This window comes from Brassica oleracea, chromosome C6 (genome assembly GCF_000695525.1).
Source record: "Brassica oleracea var. oleracea cultivar TO1000 chromosome C6, BOL, whole genome shotgun sequence".
Taxonomy (NCBI): domain Eukaryota; kingdom Viridiplantae; phylum Streptophyta; class Magnoliopsida; order Brassicales; family Brassicaceae; genus Brassica; species Brassica oleracea.
The window spans coordinates 8,519,011-8,533,298 of NC_027753.1; the positions used below are offsets into that span (position 1 = coordinate 8,519,011).

At 36.2% G+C, this 14,288-nt stretch overlaps 3 protein-coding genes across 3 annotated transcripts; 1 reads left to right on the forward strand and 2 right to left on the reverse strand.

Moving 5' to 3' along the window:
• Nucleotides 1-2,385: 2,385 nt before the first annotated feature.
• LOC106297011 (F-box/kelch-repeat protein At1g55270-like) lies at nucleotides 2,386-4,303 on the reverse strand. The gene is made up of 2 exons (XM_013733287.1): nucleotides 4,083-4,303; nucleotides 2,386-3,920 (listed from the first exon to the last, which is right to left on the reverse strand). Exons 1-2 carry the CDS (start codon nucleotides 4,146-4,148, stop codon nucleotides 2,679-2,681), a joined length of 1,308 nt encoding a protein of 435 aa, XP_013588741.1. The 5' UTR covers nucleotides 4,149-4,303; the 3' UTR covers nucleotides 2,386-2,678.
• Nucleotides 4,304-5,902: 1,599 nt separating this feature from the next.
• Nucleotides 5,903-7,620, reverse strand: LOC106298545 (transcription initiation factor TFIID subunit 7). The gene is made up of 5 exons (XM_013734683.1): nucleotides 7,362-7,620; nucleotides 6,787-6,920; nucleotides 6,569-6,688; nucleotides 6,414-6,479; nucleotides 5,903-6,302 (listed from the first exon to the last, which is right to left on the reverse strand). The coding sequence occupies exons 1-5, from the start codon at nucleotides 7,474-7,476 to the stop codon at nucleotides 6,114-6,116; spliced, it is 624 nt and encodes a 207-aa protein (XP_013590137.1). The 5' UTR covers nucleotides 7,477-7,620; the 3' UTR covers nucleotides 5,903-6,113.
• Nucleotides 7,621-8,252: 632 nt separating this feature from the next.
• On the forward strand, nucleotides 8,253-10,883 carry LOC106297391 (protein FAR-RED ELONGATED HYPOCOTYL 3-like). Its single transcript, XM_013733639.1, has 4 exons — nucleotides 8,253-8,258; nucleotides 8,620-9,398; nucleotides 9,685-10,427; nucleotides 10,498-10,883. Exons 1-4 carry the CDS (start codon nucleotides 8,253-8,255, stop codon nucleotides 10,881-10,883), a joined length of 1,914 nt encoding a protein of 637 aa, XP_013589093.1.
• The last annotated feature ends 3,405 nt before the right edge of the window (nucleotides 10,884-14,288 follow it).

Sequence of the window (14,288 nt, forward strand, 5' to 3'; positions counted from 1 at the left end):
ATTTTTAATTAAAAAGGATGGTCAAGAATTTTTTTTTTTTTTTGAGACATGACTTAGGATGGTCGAGAATATTGAATCACATAAAATATATAATCAGACACTTTCAAATAAAATATTAAGTGTTTGCTTCAAAGGTGAGATGTGGGAACGAAAGTGAAAACAATGAATAAAGTAAAAACACGATCTAGACATATTAAATAGCTTATCTTGGTTGCTTATATCGTTTAAAACCACAATACAAAATTTGTTATAGTTTGGTGATAACTTTTTTAACCAACAGCCAATGTTGAGATAAAAATACGATTATGATCATTCTTCAAAACTGATATATATATATATATATATATAAACGGTGCATTTACATCAAAATAGACTTTGGACGAAGTGGAACACAAATTTGAAAAGACAAATTATCAAACACCTATGAAAATAAGATAAATAATATTTAGATAATGGATCCCATTAATAGCGTTATAAATGCATAAATTTTGTTGTAAGAACTCAGCCTGTAATTGTTGGTGACGTAGTTGTAAGTTTTTTTTATATAGAAAATATTACAATTTTTAAACAGTTGATTTAAGAAAATAAAAGCATAGAAATATATAGGGTTGTAAATTTAAAGGGTCGAGTCCATTCAAGTTCCGATTGATAACGACTTTCGCTTTATGCTTTGGTTTTAGATTTGTGGCTGTAGATATTTTAGCTTTAAAACCAGCAACTATTACATTATAAAGTTTATATTTTAGCTTTAAAACCAGCAACTATTACATTATAAAGTTTATATTTTAGCTTTAAAACCAGCAACTATTACATTATAAAGTTTATATTTTAGCTTTAAAACCAGCAACTATTACATTATAAAGTTTATATTTTAGCTTTAAAACCAGCAACTATTACATTATAAAGTTTATATTTTAGCTTTAAAACCAGCAACTATTACATTATAAAGTTTATATTTTAGCTTTAAAACCAGCAACTATTACATTATAAAGTTTATATTTTAGCTTTAAAACCAGCAACTATTACATTATAAAGTTTATATTTTAGCTTTAAAACCAGCAACTATTACATTATAAAGTTTATATTTTAGCTTTAAAACCAGCAACTATTACATTATAAAGTTTATATTTTAGCTTTAAAACCAGCAACTATTACATTATAAAGTTTAAAAACCTGCTTGGTATCAAAGGTTTTAAAAGCTCTGACTGTTATAAATATATATTTATGATTCATTCCAAAAATGTATTATCTACTTTTTTCTATCTACTTTTTTTATTTATGCAAGTCTATAGAATATGTGGAATAGTTTTAAACGATAAATCAGTTAAAATTTATCAACAAATATATTTTATTTATTTATTATAGAAATAATAATTTAATCATTCGTAAATGTTTTAGTTACCATAGACAATAAGTTTTACGCTTTAACAAATTAATTTCAATAATAGTAGGTTATGATTTTTTCTTCATGTTAAAAATCTAACTAATTAATAATTAATAATAATTAATTTATCAATCATCATTTTTATTTTTTTGTTTTCTTGGTCAAAAATAGACAAAAGACAAAAAAATAAATTAGTTACCCACTTCTTTTAAAAAAAATAAAGAAAAAAGCTTTAAAATCTTTAAAAATGACTGTAGAACAAGGTGAACAAAAAAAACAGCTTCTTCTAAAAATGAGCTTTTAAGGCTTTATATATTTCTAAAATCTCAAATAATTTATTGGTAAATTATTGGATTTCATGGCTTTACATAACCACAAAGTCTCAATAGTCTCATTACCAATTGAACCCTAAATTACTCAGAGACTAACTGGAAACAACATTATAAATAGTTTTAACTGGTTTGAAATATATCTACAATTCAACCATTTAAACACCATAACTAAAATTTGGTTAATTTTTGTTCATTTTATCTTGCACCTTATATATAGTTTCCAATAAAAACAAAATTTGAATATTAAAATTTTTGAATTGCGTAAGACAAAAGCGATGAATAATCTAAAATTAGTTTATATTTGTCCATAGATACTTATATTTTTATAATATATTATAAAATTTATATATTTAAATAAACATGCTAAATATATAATTAAAATTAAAATTTAAACAAAAAACCCGGGCGTAGCCCTGACCGACCCTAGTTTGCATATATATTATCCATTCTGGATCTTCATCACCTACTATATAATAAAGTAACTAAAATATAAAAAGGATGTGAAACAACAGCTTAAACAAACAATAAACAACGTCAAAAAAAAAAAAAAAAACAAACAAACAATAAACTGGGAATAAATGATATTAATTTTACTGTTTAGAATTATCCATTTTTCGAAATTTAAATTAACTGATAAAGAAATGCGTATGTTCCATTATTAAAATAATATCATCCTACACTACATAATATATCATATAAATGTTTACAAATCCACAAAATAAAATAAAATGTCAACATAAAGATTATAAAAATTGATAACCTTCCTATAAATACTTACAAAGATTCACAACACCAGAAGAGATGGTCATGTCTGTTCTTATTACTCTTGTATGACTGTTAAGACCAGACATAAGTTCTGAAGCCTCTGCAGATTCATTTGGTCAATGATGATGGTGACGAAGATTCTCTCAATATCTGAAACATTTCTTGAGTCAGTTAATAAGAGTTGCTTCTCTTCTTTGTCAGGCTTGAAGCACTTGGCAATGCACGATATCGCATTTCACAGCTCTTCCTGCTATACTCGACCATATATTACTTAGAATGCTCTTGGACTCTCCTTTCACCGCAATGTTCTCCCATAGCCGAGTGCTGTTCTTATCTGGATTCGTTACATCAACCAGACTCATGCTCATGTTGTTCCTGATTATACAAAGCTTATTGTTCAACGGAACAAGAGCCGCAGCTTCAAAAGGCCACGAGTTCCCCAAGTGAACTTTACAATCCATAAACTTGATCCATGAATCCCTGGACTCATCAAACACCCTGAGTTTACACCCATCCCTACAATCCAACCCGTAAAGACGACCGTTAAAACAAGCACACGGGTCTATCCAACCAGTAACCATCCCATCACTGACCAAACTCCATGAGTTAGCTTCAGGGTCATAAGCTTCACAAATGACCTGTTGGTGAGACCCAAGACCCTTGAGAAACCACTTGTTATCATAAACCACACCGATAAGAGGCACCATTGATGCCCCCATATCAGCAACGAAACTCCACCTGTTTTTGTTCGGATCATAAACCTCAGCTGACCGCAGCGTCCTATGAATCCCTTCACACTCCCCACCCGCTACATACAAGCAATTGTTAACGACACATGAACCAAAGAAGTGTCGCTTCCTAAGCATGTCTGGTGCCCTATGCCACTTGTTTGTTCTAGCGTTATAGAAGATGACCCTCCTCATTGATCCTCTAAGCGGATCCTTACCTCCAAACAAGTAAAGACGACACCCGCTCAAAACAGCACAACCAAACCCAACAGCTTCTGAATACTCTCTAGGAAGAGGCGTAAGAGGCTGAGGAAGGTGAGAGACGGGATCAAACGCGTTCCAGGAGATCTTCCCGTCACGGTCCTTTTTGAAAACGTAAACCCATTCTTCGGACCTCCCAAGTAACTTCCTCTCGGAGTAGAAGAAGTTCCCAGAGGCAAGCCTGTGCCAGCTCTTGCACACGAGTCTGAGTTTTCTATGGTCTGCACGAGGGACGCGGATGAGGCAAGCGACGGCTAGGTCGTCAGGGAGGCCGGGGAGAAGCGGGGGTTGGATTCTTGTCCTCTCTCGGTTAGAGTTCTTGCTAGGACGGTGAGCATTGGGGTTGATGTTGGGTTGGATACAGAGCTTTGAGCCAGGAACGAACTTTCTTGCTTCTACAACGGTTTTGAGACTTGAATCTACTCTGCAGTAGCAAGAAACAGAGTCCACCTGAAAGGAAGCGTTTTTGTCAGCAAAGAGGAGGAAAGAGTACTGATTTGAGCTAAGGTTTCTAAAAAAGGAAAGAACTTTGAATTAAGTTGAAAACAGAGCATGTCAGAACAAGTCCAGAGATTTCCCGAAATAGAAACCTGTGAAGGAAGGGGAGCTTACCAGTGGAGCTTGAAGGCGAAAACCTGTTGACCCATTCGGGGATTGTCGTTGAGAAGACAGATCCATCTTCTTCTTCTAAACCCCAAAGCTCATTAAGAGACACAGATCCTCGAGAATTTTGATAAAGAAAGCTAATGGTCAAATCTCTGACTCGAAGAAGGTGAGCTACCTTCCACTTAATGGAGATACTGAATAGTCAAAAAAGGTGCAAGATTTGTTTTTTTTTAGTCAACAATGTGTAAAAAACCACCAATGTATGTTTGTTTATAAATATTTTGTTATAACAAATCAACAATGTCTGTTTGGATTATATAGTTTTTCTTTGGAACACCATTTGGACTATATAGTATCTACCGATTTTTTGTATTAAAATTTTAATACAAATACACTAAAATTATACGTCACACCATGATTAATCCTGAGTTCTTACCATGATTAACCCGGGATTCTTAGCGGAAGTTCATGCTCTTAAAGTGGGGTTCTTAGCGGAAGTTAAAAAACTGTTTCTTAACTTTTAACTAAAAAAGCTAAGACCCGCTTCTTAAAGTCTTTATTTAAGAACTGGTTCTTAGTTTTTTTAGTTAAAAGTTAAGAAATTGTTTCTTAACTTCCGCTAAGAACCTCGTCCTAAAAACTCCGGATTAATAATGCTCTCAGGTTGTTCAGCTACTCCATCAAAACTATTTAAAAGGGCGCGACTGTGTCATATGGGATGTGACATGCATTAGAATTATACATACAAAATAATGTCTATACTCCACATTAGTAATTGACATTTAAATGTTATTTTCGAGTTAAGTGTATGTATTCAACATTGCATACTATGTCCATGCAAATAGGGACACAGACATACGGACAAGATATTAGATATCATTACTGTTTAAAGAAAAGTCACACACAAGCAGCTAATATAAGTGTTAACAAGTATGGTTAACCTAACAAAAATGGCATCGTTATTCACACTTTAGCCCATCCTTTTGAACCAAACCTTGCGTAGAATAAAACCACTATGTTATTTTTGGATGATTAATAATTATTTTGAGCCAAACAAAGATCTGAAAATTTTATAGAAACATAAAAAATTATGTCTCAGGCAGAAGTATGCATGTCAATGGACCAATGATGCCAACTGGTAAGAGTTATAACTTTAAGAAACTATTTTTCAATACCACTTTAATTATGTTTGTATACTAATGCATTAAAGCAAATTTGATCATATCTCATATAAGTAATAAAAGAAGAGTATAAGCTTCAGATAGGTTGTCCACACAATGGTAGTTAGTAAGTTATGATCGCATTTCAAAAAAATAATGGTAGTTGGTAAGTTATGATATTAAACCTTACCATATGATCACATTTGTCCCTCTAATTTTTAATTTTAATCATAGTCGTGGCTTGCCCACTTTTTTGACAATGACATCCCACTAAACCCTTGAGAAAACAAACTGACTTGGTATGCTATACAGTAAAATTCACATCCGTTGTTTATATGTGAGTATGTGAGAAAGATCACAAGAACATTAGGTCAAAAGTCAATAATAGTACATAGATTATAAAAGAATCAAACTACCAACCTATAATTATACATTTTGCTACTTATGAAAACAAAAAACAAGATTGAAACACAAACTAATCTTCAAACTATGTAGTTACTATTAAACTACAAACATATACACATCAATTTAATATGATGTATGTATGTAACTCTTGTTTACTTATATCTTTTATGTACATCTATTTTTCAGGCACAATTTTATTTTAGATAAGCAAAATGAAGATGCAAGTGTTGGTGTACGCAGGCGCACAACCGTTCCTTACGATGCTGATGGCTCAGCAGTAAGAGCCAATAAATGTTATTATAACCAGACCGGAACAATGTTCTGAACATGAACCAATAAATGATAAAAGTGGTAAACATGACGGCTAAACTCTTGACAGTTGACATACACTATCCTTGCTAGGTTCGTTTCTCAAACGTTACACGCATATCCTAAAGCTTTCCCGACGTTCATTCACTACATACATAACCTTTCACATAGAATCATCAGAATCTTCTGATTCACTTCTCTCCTGCTCAACTTCCGCTGGAGTATTATTATTATTAATAGTCCCTGTCTCAGCAGCTTCTTCAGGCTTTTCAACAGGTGTAGCAGGTGAAGAGGAAGAGACATTCTTATTTGCATTCTCGTTCGCAACTGTTTCCTCTTGCTGTTCATTTCCCTACACACACCAAGAAGTTCTAGTAAAATAAACTGGAACTACCTCAGAGAGTTATGTATATTGAAATCGAATTCAATTAACCAATCATCAGAATTTAAAAAGCAAATTTACGTTTTCGATTGTTCTGCCACTCAAGATGTTCAGCAAGTCCCTCTCAACGCGCTGTACAAGCTCCGGCTGCAACGTTATGATATTCAATACTGTTAAATCAAAAGAAGAGAACCATCTAGTAACGACGCAACAAGTGTTAACAAATGCAAATTTACATTAAGGTCAGGCTCTCGACGAAATCTTCTCTTGCGAGCATCCTTCATAGGAGGAGTTAGACCATGTCTGTATTCAACCGTATTAGGCGCGGGATCACCAGGCTCCCTAACCATGATCATCTGTTAAACCAAACCATATAAAAGCATTCATCATATTGCTTTTTAATCAGAAGGTTAACAACAAACACATATAGCAGACTAGTGCACCATGATCTTACCTGGCCAATGTCAGCAGTTTTGACTAAAGCAGAATCATCATAAGTTTTAAAAGACTCAACAACAGCAGGAAGATCCAGGAGAGAAGCCGGGAACTCTTCGTTTCCAATCATAAACGTCCCGCTTCTCCCATCCTCTGCCAACACACAAAGTCACACAAACCCCTTAGAAAGAAGTTTGATTCATAGACAATGTTAGATGGATCTCTATACACACTTGAAATCCATACATCAGATTCAAGAAGGTCTTTCACATCAAGGGTAATGCATAGACAATGTTAAATAGATCGGATCTCTAGGCAGATTCAAGAACAATGCCACAAGAATGCCTTTCAGACCTCTCTGATAAAACATTGAATTTACACAAACCACAATATCAAGTTCCTCTAGGAGATGCTAATAAATTGATACTCTAGACACACTTCAACTCTTGAAACAGATTCAAGAACGTCTTTTTGGGGTTTTCTATGAGACATTCAAGAACGCATCAGACATAAGCTTTATAGGAAAAAAAGGTTGAAACTTTGGAGGATGAAACCATAATTTAATGAGCTAAAAGAGATCAAATCAAACCGAACCTGAAAAGCACAAATCTAAAGGGATCTCGTCGGAAGTAGAAGCGTCCTCGCTCAAGAGCCGATCGATTCGCTCTGAAACAGACGGTGGAACCCTAAGTATGAACTGTTCCTCCATCTCACCAACGGATTGTATTATACAGGTTCCAGTCAATACGTTTAGCTTTCGTTGTGACGAGATAATCTATTGAACCCACGAAGCTCCTGTCTTTTGTTATGTAAGAGAATCACAAGTTGGGAGATAGAGAGACATCATGATAAACTTTTCTAGAAGAGTCAGAATACTCCTCTATTATTTACTATTTCCCCCCTGTAAGTTATAAGATTTTAATTTTTTACCCAAATAATTCCCTACGCTCAGCAAAAACACCATTATGCGGTATTTTTTTTTTTTTTGTGGTCTAGAATTTTATTAATTGGACGAAAGCCCAAAAAAAAGTTAACGCCTCTGGTGCCCCCAAATGTGATAAGCAAAATCTCCTATGGACTCCGTAATCGTCTATGCCTCTTTTTCATTAAGTCGGTGTGAAATGACAGGAATACCCTTCGAAGGTGGGAAAAAAAAATTCGAATTTGGGGCGGATGGGTTGAGTTATCCGGTTTGGTCTGGGTTTCGTTCGACGGTTTGTAATTGAGAATTCAATTCAATTGAAACCGAAATCAATTGGAATTCAGAAAAAAAGAAAATCAAAAATTAAAAGAAAAAAATTGTTATCCCGCAGCTCGAGGAAAGCTCCAGCTCGCAGCTCCTCTCCCTCTCGAGAAGCTTGTTATTGTCTCTGGTTGGTTTGCAGCTCCCTCCCAGCTACTCTGTTGTCGACGTCGATAGCTACTCCGGCGACGCCGTCGGACCGCAACGTTTCCACCGGCTAGCATTCATTCAGAGAGGTCGTAATGCAGGTTAGTTATTCTCTCCTCAGCGAGCTGCAAGATATAAATTGGATTTAGGGTTTGTAATTGAAAGTGTTGAAACGGCATTGATTCTGGGATGATTTGATTGATTTGTATATGAAATTGTTATGCATGGAGGTGCGTGAATTGTCTCAATTGTGAGTAGCTTTGCACGGAGATCTCTCTGATCAATCAATCGTACACACATTTGAGTTCTTGTTTAAGCATTAAGCATTACTTTGTATAACTAGGTATAACAAGTAGAACTGATAATTGTTGTAGAGTAGGTAAAACTTGGTCAAACTGTAGACAACTCGGTAGAACTAAGAACTACAGGTATAACTAAAACTTTATTCTTTTGTTCTTGCAGGATACAATGATGAAATATGTGAGCGTCTTTTTCAAATTCAAAGGGGAGATCTCCTGTGTAACCTTGAAGACAACAGTGGAGGATATAAGTTTGGCAATGCTAGAAGAAAAGTTGTATAAAAAGCTTGCGTTGGAAGAAAGTAAGGTAAAACTGGCATTGAGCATGCCGATGGTGTATGGATCTGAAGAACAGCAAATTATTCGTGAAGATGATGATCTGTTTGGTTTCCTAACAACCGTTGATAAAGACAACCGTAGATCTCTCTTGTTAGTGGAGGAGACGAGTAGATCATATCAGTTAGAGAAGGTATCGAGAGTGGGCATAAGTTCGTTTGGTATGAACTACGAAGTGTTACAGGGAATTGATGATGTTTATGATGAAATCAGACCTAAGGCCATAACTCTGTATGTAGAAAATGGACAAGCAAATCAACAGAAGGAGCTGATAGATGCAGAGAATGATTTTATGGATACGGGCACCGCAGCTGGGACAGACACCGCAGCTGGGACAGACACTGCAGCGGAGACAGACACCGCAACTGAAATGGACACAGCAGCTGAAACGGACACTGCAGTAGAGACGAACACCGCAGGTGAGACGGGTATGGGTGCAGATAAGTATGTTGAGCAGCCACCTATAAAAAAAGCTAGTCAGGTTATAGAGGATTGGGAAGTAGGTTTGGGTCTGTTTAAGTATCATGAGTTTCCAAGTAAGAAAGCACTTCAAGAGGTGGTCGATAGAGCTGCATTTGGTGAATGCTTTCGTTATGTTATCAAAAAGTCGGACAAGAGATGATTGGTTGTTTTGAAGCAACCTGTAAGTGGGGTTTACGAGCTGCAAGGATTCCACAGACTGAAATTTTTTCTGTTAGGAGGTACACGGGTGTGAATACATGCTCTCGGTCTAATCAAAGTAAAAGCAGCAACATCAAGAGGAAAGGCTCAGCGGAATTAGTTGCAAGTTTTTTTAATGAGGAATATTCTGGAAAACTGAGTACTCCTGTTCTGAAAGATATCATGGATCTTATAAAGTTAAAACTTGGTGTAACAATATCCTACTCCACAGCCTTGAGAGGGAAAATCTAGCTATTTCTGAGTTGCGTGGTGGTTCGGAAGAGAGCTACAAGATGCTATATAGCTACTTGTACATGTCAGAGCAGGTCAATCCGGGAACAAAAACAGGGGTGAAGTTGGATGAGGCAAATAAGTTCAAGTACCTCTTCATAGCTCTGGGAGCTTGTATTGAAGGTTTTGCAGCCATGAGGAAGGTGATAGTTGTGGATGCCACATTTTTGAAGAATGGATATGGTGGTGTACTAGTATTTGCTAAAGCTCAAGATCCTAATCGTCACCATTATCCGCTTGCGATTGGTGTACTCGACAGTGAAAATAATGCTAGTTGGACATGGTTTTTCGAGATGCACAAAACTGCTATACCAGACTCTTCTGAATTAGTTTTTATGAGCGATAGAAACCAGAGCCTCATCGCGGCTGTAGCTAATGTGTTTCCACAATCTCACCATGGCCATTGTATATGGAATTTGTCTCAGAATGTGAGAGTGCATGCTTGTAACACAACCAAAGCCGTAGTCGGATGGAGATTTATGGAGTTGGCTAGGTGTTACACGTTGGCTGAGTTCGAGTCTGCTTACGCATCTTTTAAGGTGAGATATCCTCCAGCGTACAAGTATTTGGAGGAGCATACTGATAAAAGCACATGGGCTCGGGTTCATTTCCTAGGTGACAGATACAACTTGGACACTAGCAACAGTGTGGAGTCAATGAACAGTGTATTTAAGGACGCAAGAGGTATGCTTTAATACCATTGTTGGATACAATCATCAAAAAGTTTTCTGACTGGTTTAATGAACATCGGAAGGACTCTGTGGCTGGGTCATTGATACCAAACTGGTTCCTCTTGTCGAGATTCACTTGCATGAGCTATGGGGCAAAGCTGAGAAAACACCAGTGCGTGAGCTTAATAATTATGAGCTTGAGTACGATGTAACCGACACAGATAATGGGAAGAATTATGTTGTGAACTTCATAGCGAAGAGTTGTACCTGCAAGGTGTATGATTATGAAAAGTATCCTTGTCTGCACGGACTTGTTGCTTACTTATATTTTCTTGAGGTTGAAGCTGCTCCTGGTCGTCGACGTGATATCAGGATAAAGTATCATGAGTTGTGCTCAAAATATTACTGGACGGAACTTTCGGCATTGGCTTATTACAAGACAATTTATTCTGTGCCGGACAGGTCTTAATGGAATGTACCATATCACATCAAAGAGCTTCATATCATACATCTGGATCGCCTCAAGAGGAAGGGATGGAAAAAGAATAAGAGGAATCCATCTGTTGGCGAACGACGTAAAAGGACACAAAACATAAGGCGACCAAGGCAAAATTTTGATTTCAGTTGGCTGTTGTTTGGAATGCGTAGTAGTAATCCCAGTGAATCAAACTAGATCTTTTGTTCGTATGTTATGGCTGTTGTGTTGTTTGGTTTTGGTACGTTGCTTTTGGTATGTTGCTTTTGCTTATTTTGAAAACATTGGTAAAACTAAGTATATCTTTTGTGGAATAAACCCGAATTTTCTCCTTTAAACCTCTAATAAATGAAATAAATACTGCTTATTGTTCACCTTTTCATTCGATTCGATCTCCTCTCTCTCTCTCTCTCTCTATCTCTCTCTACTCTCTCTCTATCTCGACTCTTCTCCTTCTCGGTACAAAATAGTGAATATGCAAGGAGATGGTTCAGGATCGTCAAGGAGAAGGAAAAATGGTCGGAAATTGTGTTTATGTGGCTTAGAGGCAGCCATAACACAAGCTTGGACAGACAAGAACCCATGGCGACGATTTTATGGTTGTCAGCGTTTTAAGGTATCCCATCTGATTATAGAACTAGCAATTCTGATGGGAAAATAGCTTTACAATTGAAATTATGGCAGGAGAAAAATGGATGCAAGTTCTTCGCATGGTTTGATGAAGAGGACGCAACATTATGGCAAAAAGAGCTTTGATTGAAGCCCGGGATGAGATCCGAGAGAAGAGTAGAGTGATTACGCAGTTAAACGAAACAATTGCAGAACTGAGAAGCAATTTGGAGAAGATACAAAATGAAGAGGAAATTGTTAGAAAGTTTGAAGAATTCTATGTTTAAGCGATCTTACCATGTATTCTCTAAGTTTAAGTGTTTGTTTTACAACCTCTGTTTAAGCGTTTTGGCAGTTATGTTTAAGTGTTTTAGAACCTATGTTTAAGAGATATATTGGAAAACCGCGGAAAACTAGAATAACAAGGTGTAACTATGATAGAAATTGGCATAATCTGAAATAATCTGAACTACATAAGTCTTAATACAGAAACACATTCACCAAAAATGATATAGCAGATACTGCTTCTGAAAATAGATTAGTGAAGATAACAAAAATTTACAAACCTCATAAGAAAAAAAACTCATTGTTTCATGAGAAATAGATCAGTGAAGATATGCATTGTATATAGTCTTTCCAAGAGCACTTTGTTAATAAGATCAGCTTATAAAGAAGTATTTTATAGTTTTCATGATTTCAAAGATATTATTGCACTAATCATTTATCCTTACAAGGTAATGCAGAAAAATGACAAGTAAAAATTTCTTTACAAATTAAAATTAGACGTAAAACTAAAAAATGTTGAAATCACGAAAAGTAGAACTATGAAGAAAATTGGTAAAAGCATAAACTTCAGTATAACTAAGAGAAAATATTTTGGAGGGAGAATAAAAATTATTCTCGTGCCTAAACGAAAAAAACCAAAATTTTCATTTATTTGGGTCAAAAAGTAGATTCCCTCTGCTCTTTTATCTGGTATCGTCTCATCTTTTCCTCTCTTTTCCCAGACACTTTTTCACTTCCCCAGCACTCTCTCTCTCTCTCACCATTCATACACTCTCTCTTTATCCATTCTCTTTCTATATTCTCTGAAGCTCCATGGTTTTACTCTTTCCCCTTTACTGAACATGACTCATTCGTATGAAGAGATGAAGGAGATGAAGAAGCTGAAGAAACACTACGACATGTTAGGGTTCGTTTACGATGCCCAATATGGAATTCCTACCCGTTGCCCATGCGGTAGTGAAATAATGATGAATGTTTCTCCAACTCCGAAGTACAAGTCAGATTTCGATACCTTGCTTGGGAGTAGGTACTTCACCTGCAAGAATTATGAGGTAATTTCCGCTTATCTTTGTCTTCGTTGTAAAACTATGGGAAACTGAGATATACTGATTGAAACTCCGTAATACTTAGAGATATCTGGTGATACTCTGGGTATCCCTGGGTGAAACTGTGTTATACTCTGGGTGAAACTGTGTTATACTCTGGGTATCTCTGGGTGAAACTGAGTTACACTCTGGTTGAAACTGTGCAGGACGATGGGTTGCACTTTCGTCAGCCATGGGCTTTCGATGTTCAGCAAGAAGTGGAGCGCCTAAGGGGGGAGGTAAAAGAGTTGGCTGAAGAGATTGCTAAGCTTAAGAGGCTTATTACCTCAACCACCCGTCCATGAGATTCTCAATTCACAAGTTCAGAGTTCATGTGCTAAAAACTTTGTCTTCCCTACCTATCTACTTTTATCATTTCGGTTAATACAAGTTTTTGTTTGTTAAGACTTGTGTAAGTTTATGTGTTCAATCTTATGTTATGCTCAAACTTATGTTATGTGAAGCACTCTTATGTTTATCAATTGGTACTCTATGTTTACACTTTCATCATCAACCATTATTCTAATAAACTAATTTCCTAGACATTATCAATAGGTACTCTCTTAAACTAATTTCCTAGACTTTATAAATTGGTACTCTCCTAGACTTTTACTAGACTTTTACTAGCTCTCACTCGACCTACACAATAAAAGTAAAAGCATCCACAACAAAGATCGCATATATAGTCATAACATAGTTAAAAGTTCTAAATCCACATCACAAACAAGAAACACATCAAAAGACATCGTTTGTCTACTTCATAAAAACATAAAACAAAGATCTAACACACCAAGCAAGTTCTTCACTCTACTTCACTTCTTCCTTCGTTTCTGTTTCTTTGCTTTCCCTTGTGCTGGTGCTTCTTCTTCTGCTGCTTTAGCTTGTGCTTCTTATGCTGTTTTAGCTTGTGCTTCCTTGACAAACTCCTCAATCGGGGCCAATCTCCCATCCAATTGGTCAATCTTCTTATCAATTGTCCTCATCAGTTTCATCGTTATTTTCAGCAACTTCATAACATCTCCCAGTTGAATCGACTGTTCACTTACTTCTATTCCATCCCCTGCTGCAGCTTCACTCGCTTCTGCCTGTTTTTGGCGCGCAGCTACATCCTCGTCGTGCATGTCTTGAAAAAAGACCTTATAGCATACATCCAGACACTTCTCCCAACTGTCCACAACTATATCAGATTCATCAACATCGTCTTCATCTTCCAAAATGTCATCCAAGAGCCTTTCTTCTTGTGGAGTTCTGGTGGGGATGATGCTGTCGATATCCTGTCACAAACACAATTAATTTTGAAACTTAGCAACACACGCCTACCTTTGTGAGACCATTGTTCCATTTCTAGTCCTACCTTAGTTCTACCATAGTTCCCTATCTAGTCCTACCTTAGTTCTACCATAGTTCCCTACCCTAGTTC

Coding starts and splice junctions, on each gene's coding strand:
- LOC106297011 (XM_013733287.1), bottom strand. CDS start 4,148: ATGGATCTGTCTTCTCAACGACAATCCCCGAATGGGTCAACAGGTTTT. Junction 3,921..4,082: donor TTCGCCTTCAAGCTCCACTG/GTAAGCTCCCCT, acceptor GCTTCCTTTCAG/GTGGACTCTGTTTCTTGCTA.
- LOC106298545 (XM_013734683.1), bottom strand. CDS start 7,476: ATGGAGGAACAGTTCATACTTAGGGTTCCACCGTCTGTTTCAGAGCGA. Junction 6,689..6,786: donor AAACTGCTGACATTGGCCAG/GTAAGATCATGG, acceptor TTGGTTTAACAG/ATGATCATGGTTAGGGAGCC. Junction 6,303..6,413: donor GTGGCAGAACAATCGAAAAC/GTAAATTTGCTT, acceptor TGGTGTGTGTAG/GGAAATGAACAGCAAGAGGA.
- LOC106297391 (XM_013733639.1), top strand. Junction 9,399..9,684: donor TTTCGTTATGTTATCAAAAA/GTCGGACAAGAG, acceptor CCTACTCCACAG/CCTTGAGAGGGAAAATCTAG. Junction 10,428..10,497: donor TGTATTTAAGGACGCAAGAG/GTATGCTTTAAT, acceptor GAACATCGGAAG/GACTCTGTGGCTGGGTCATT.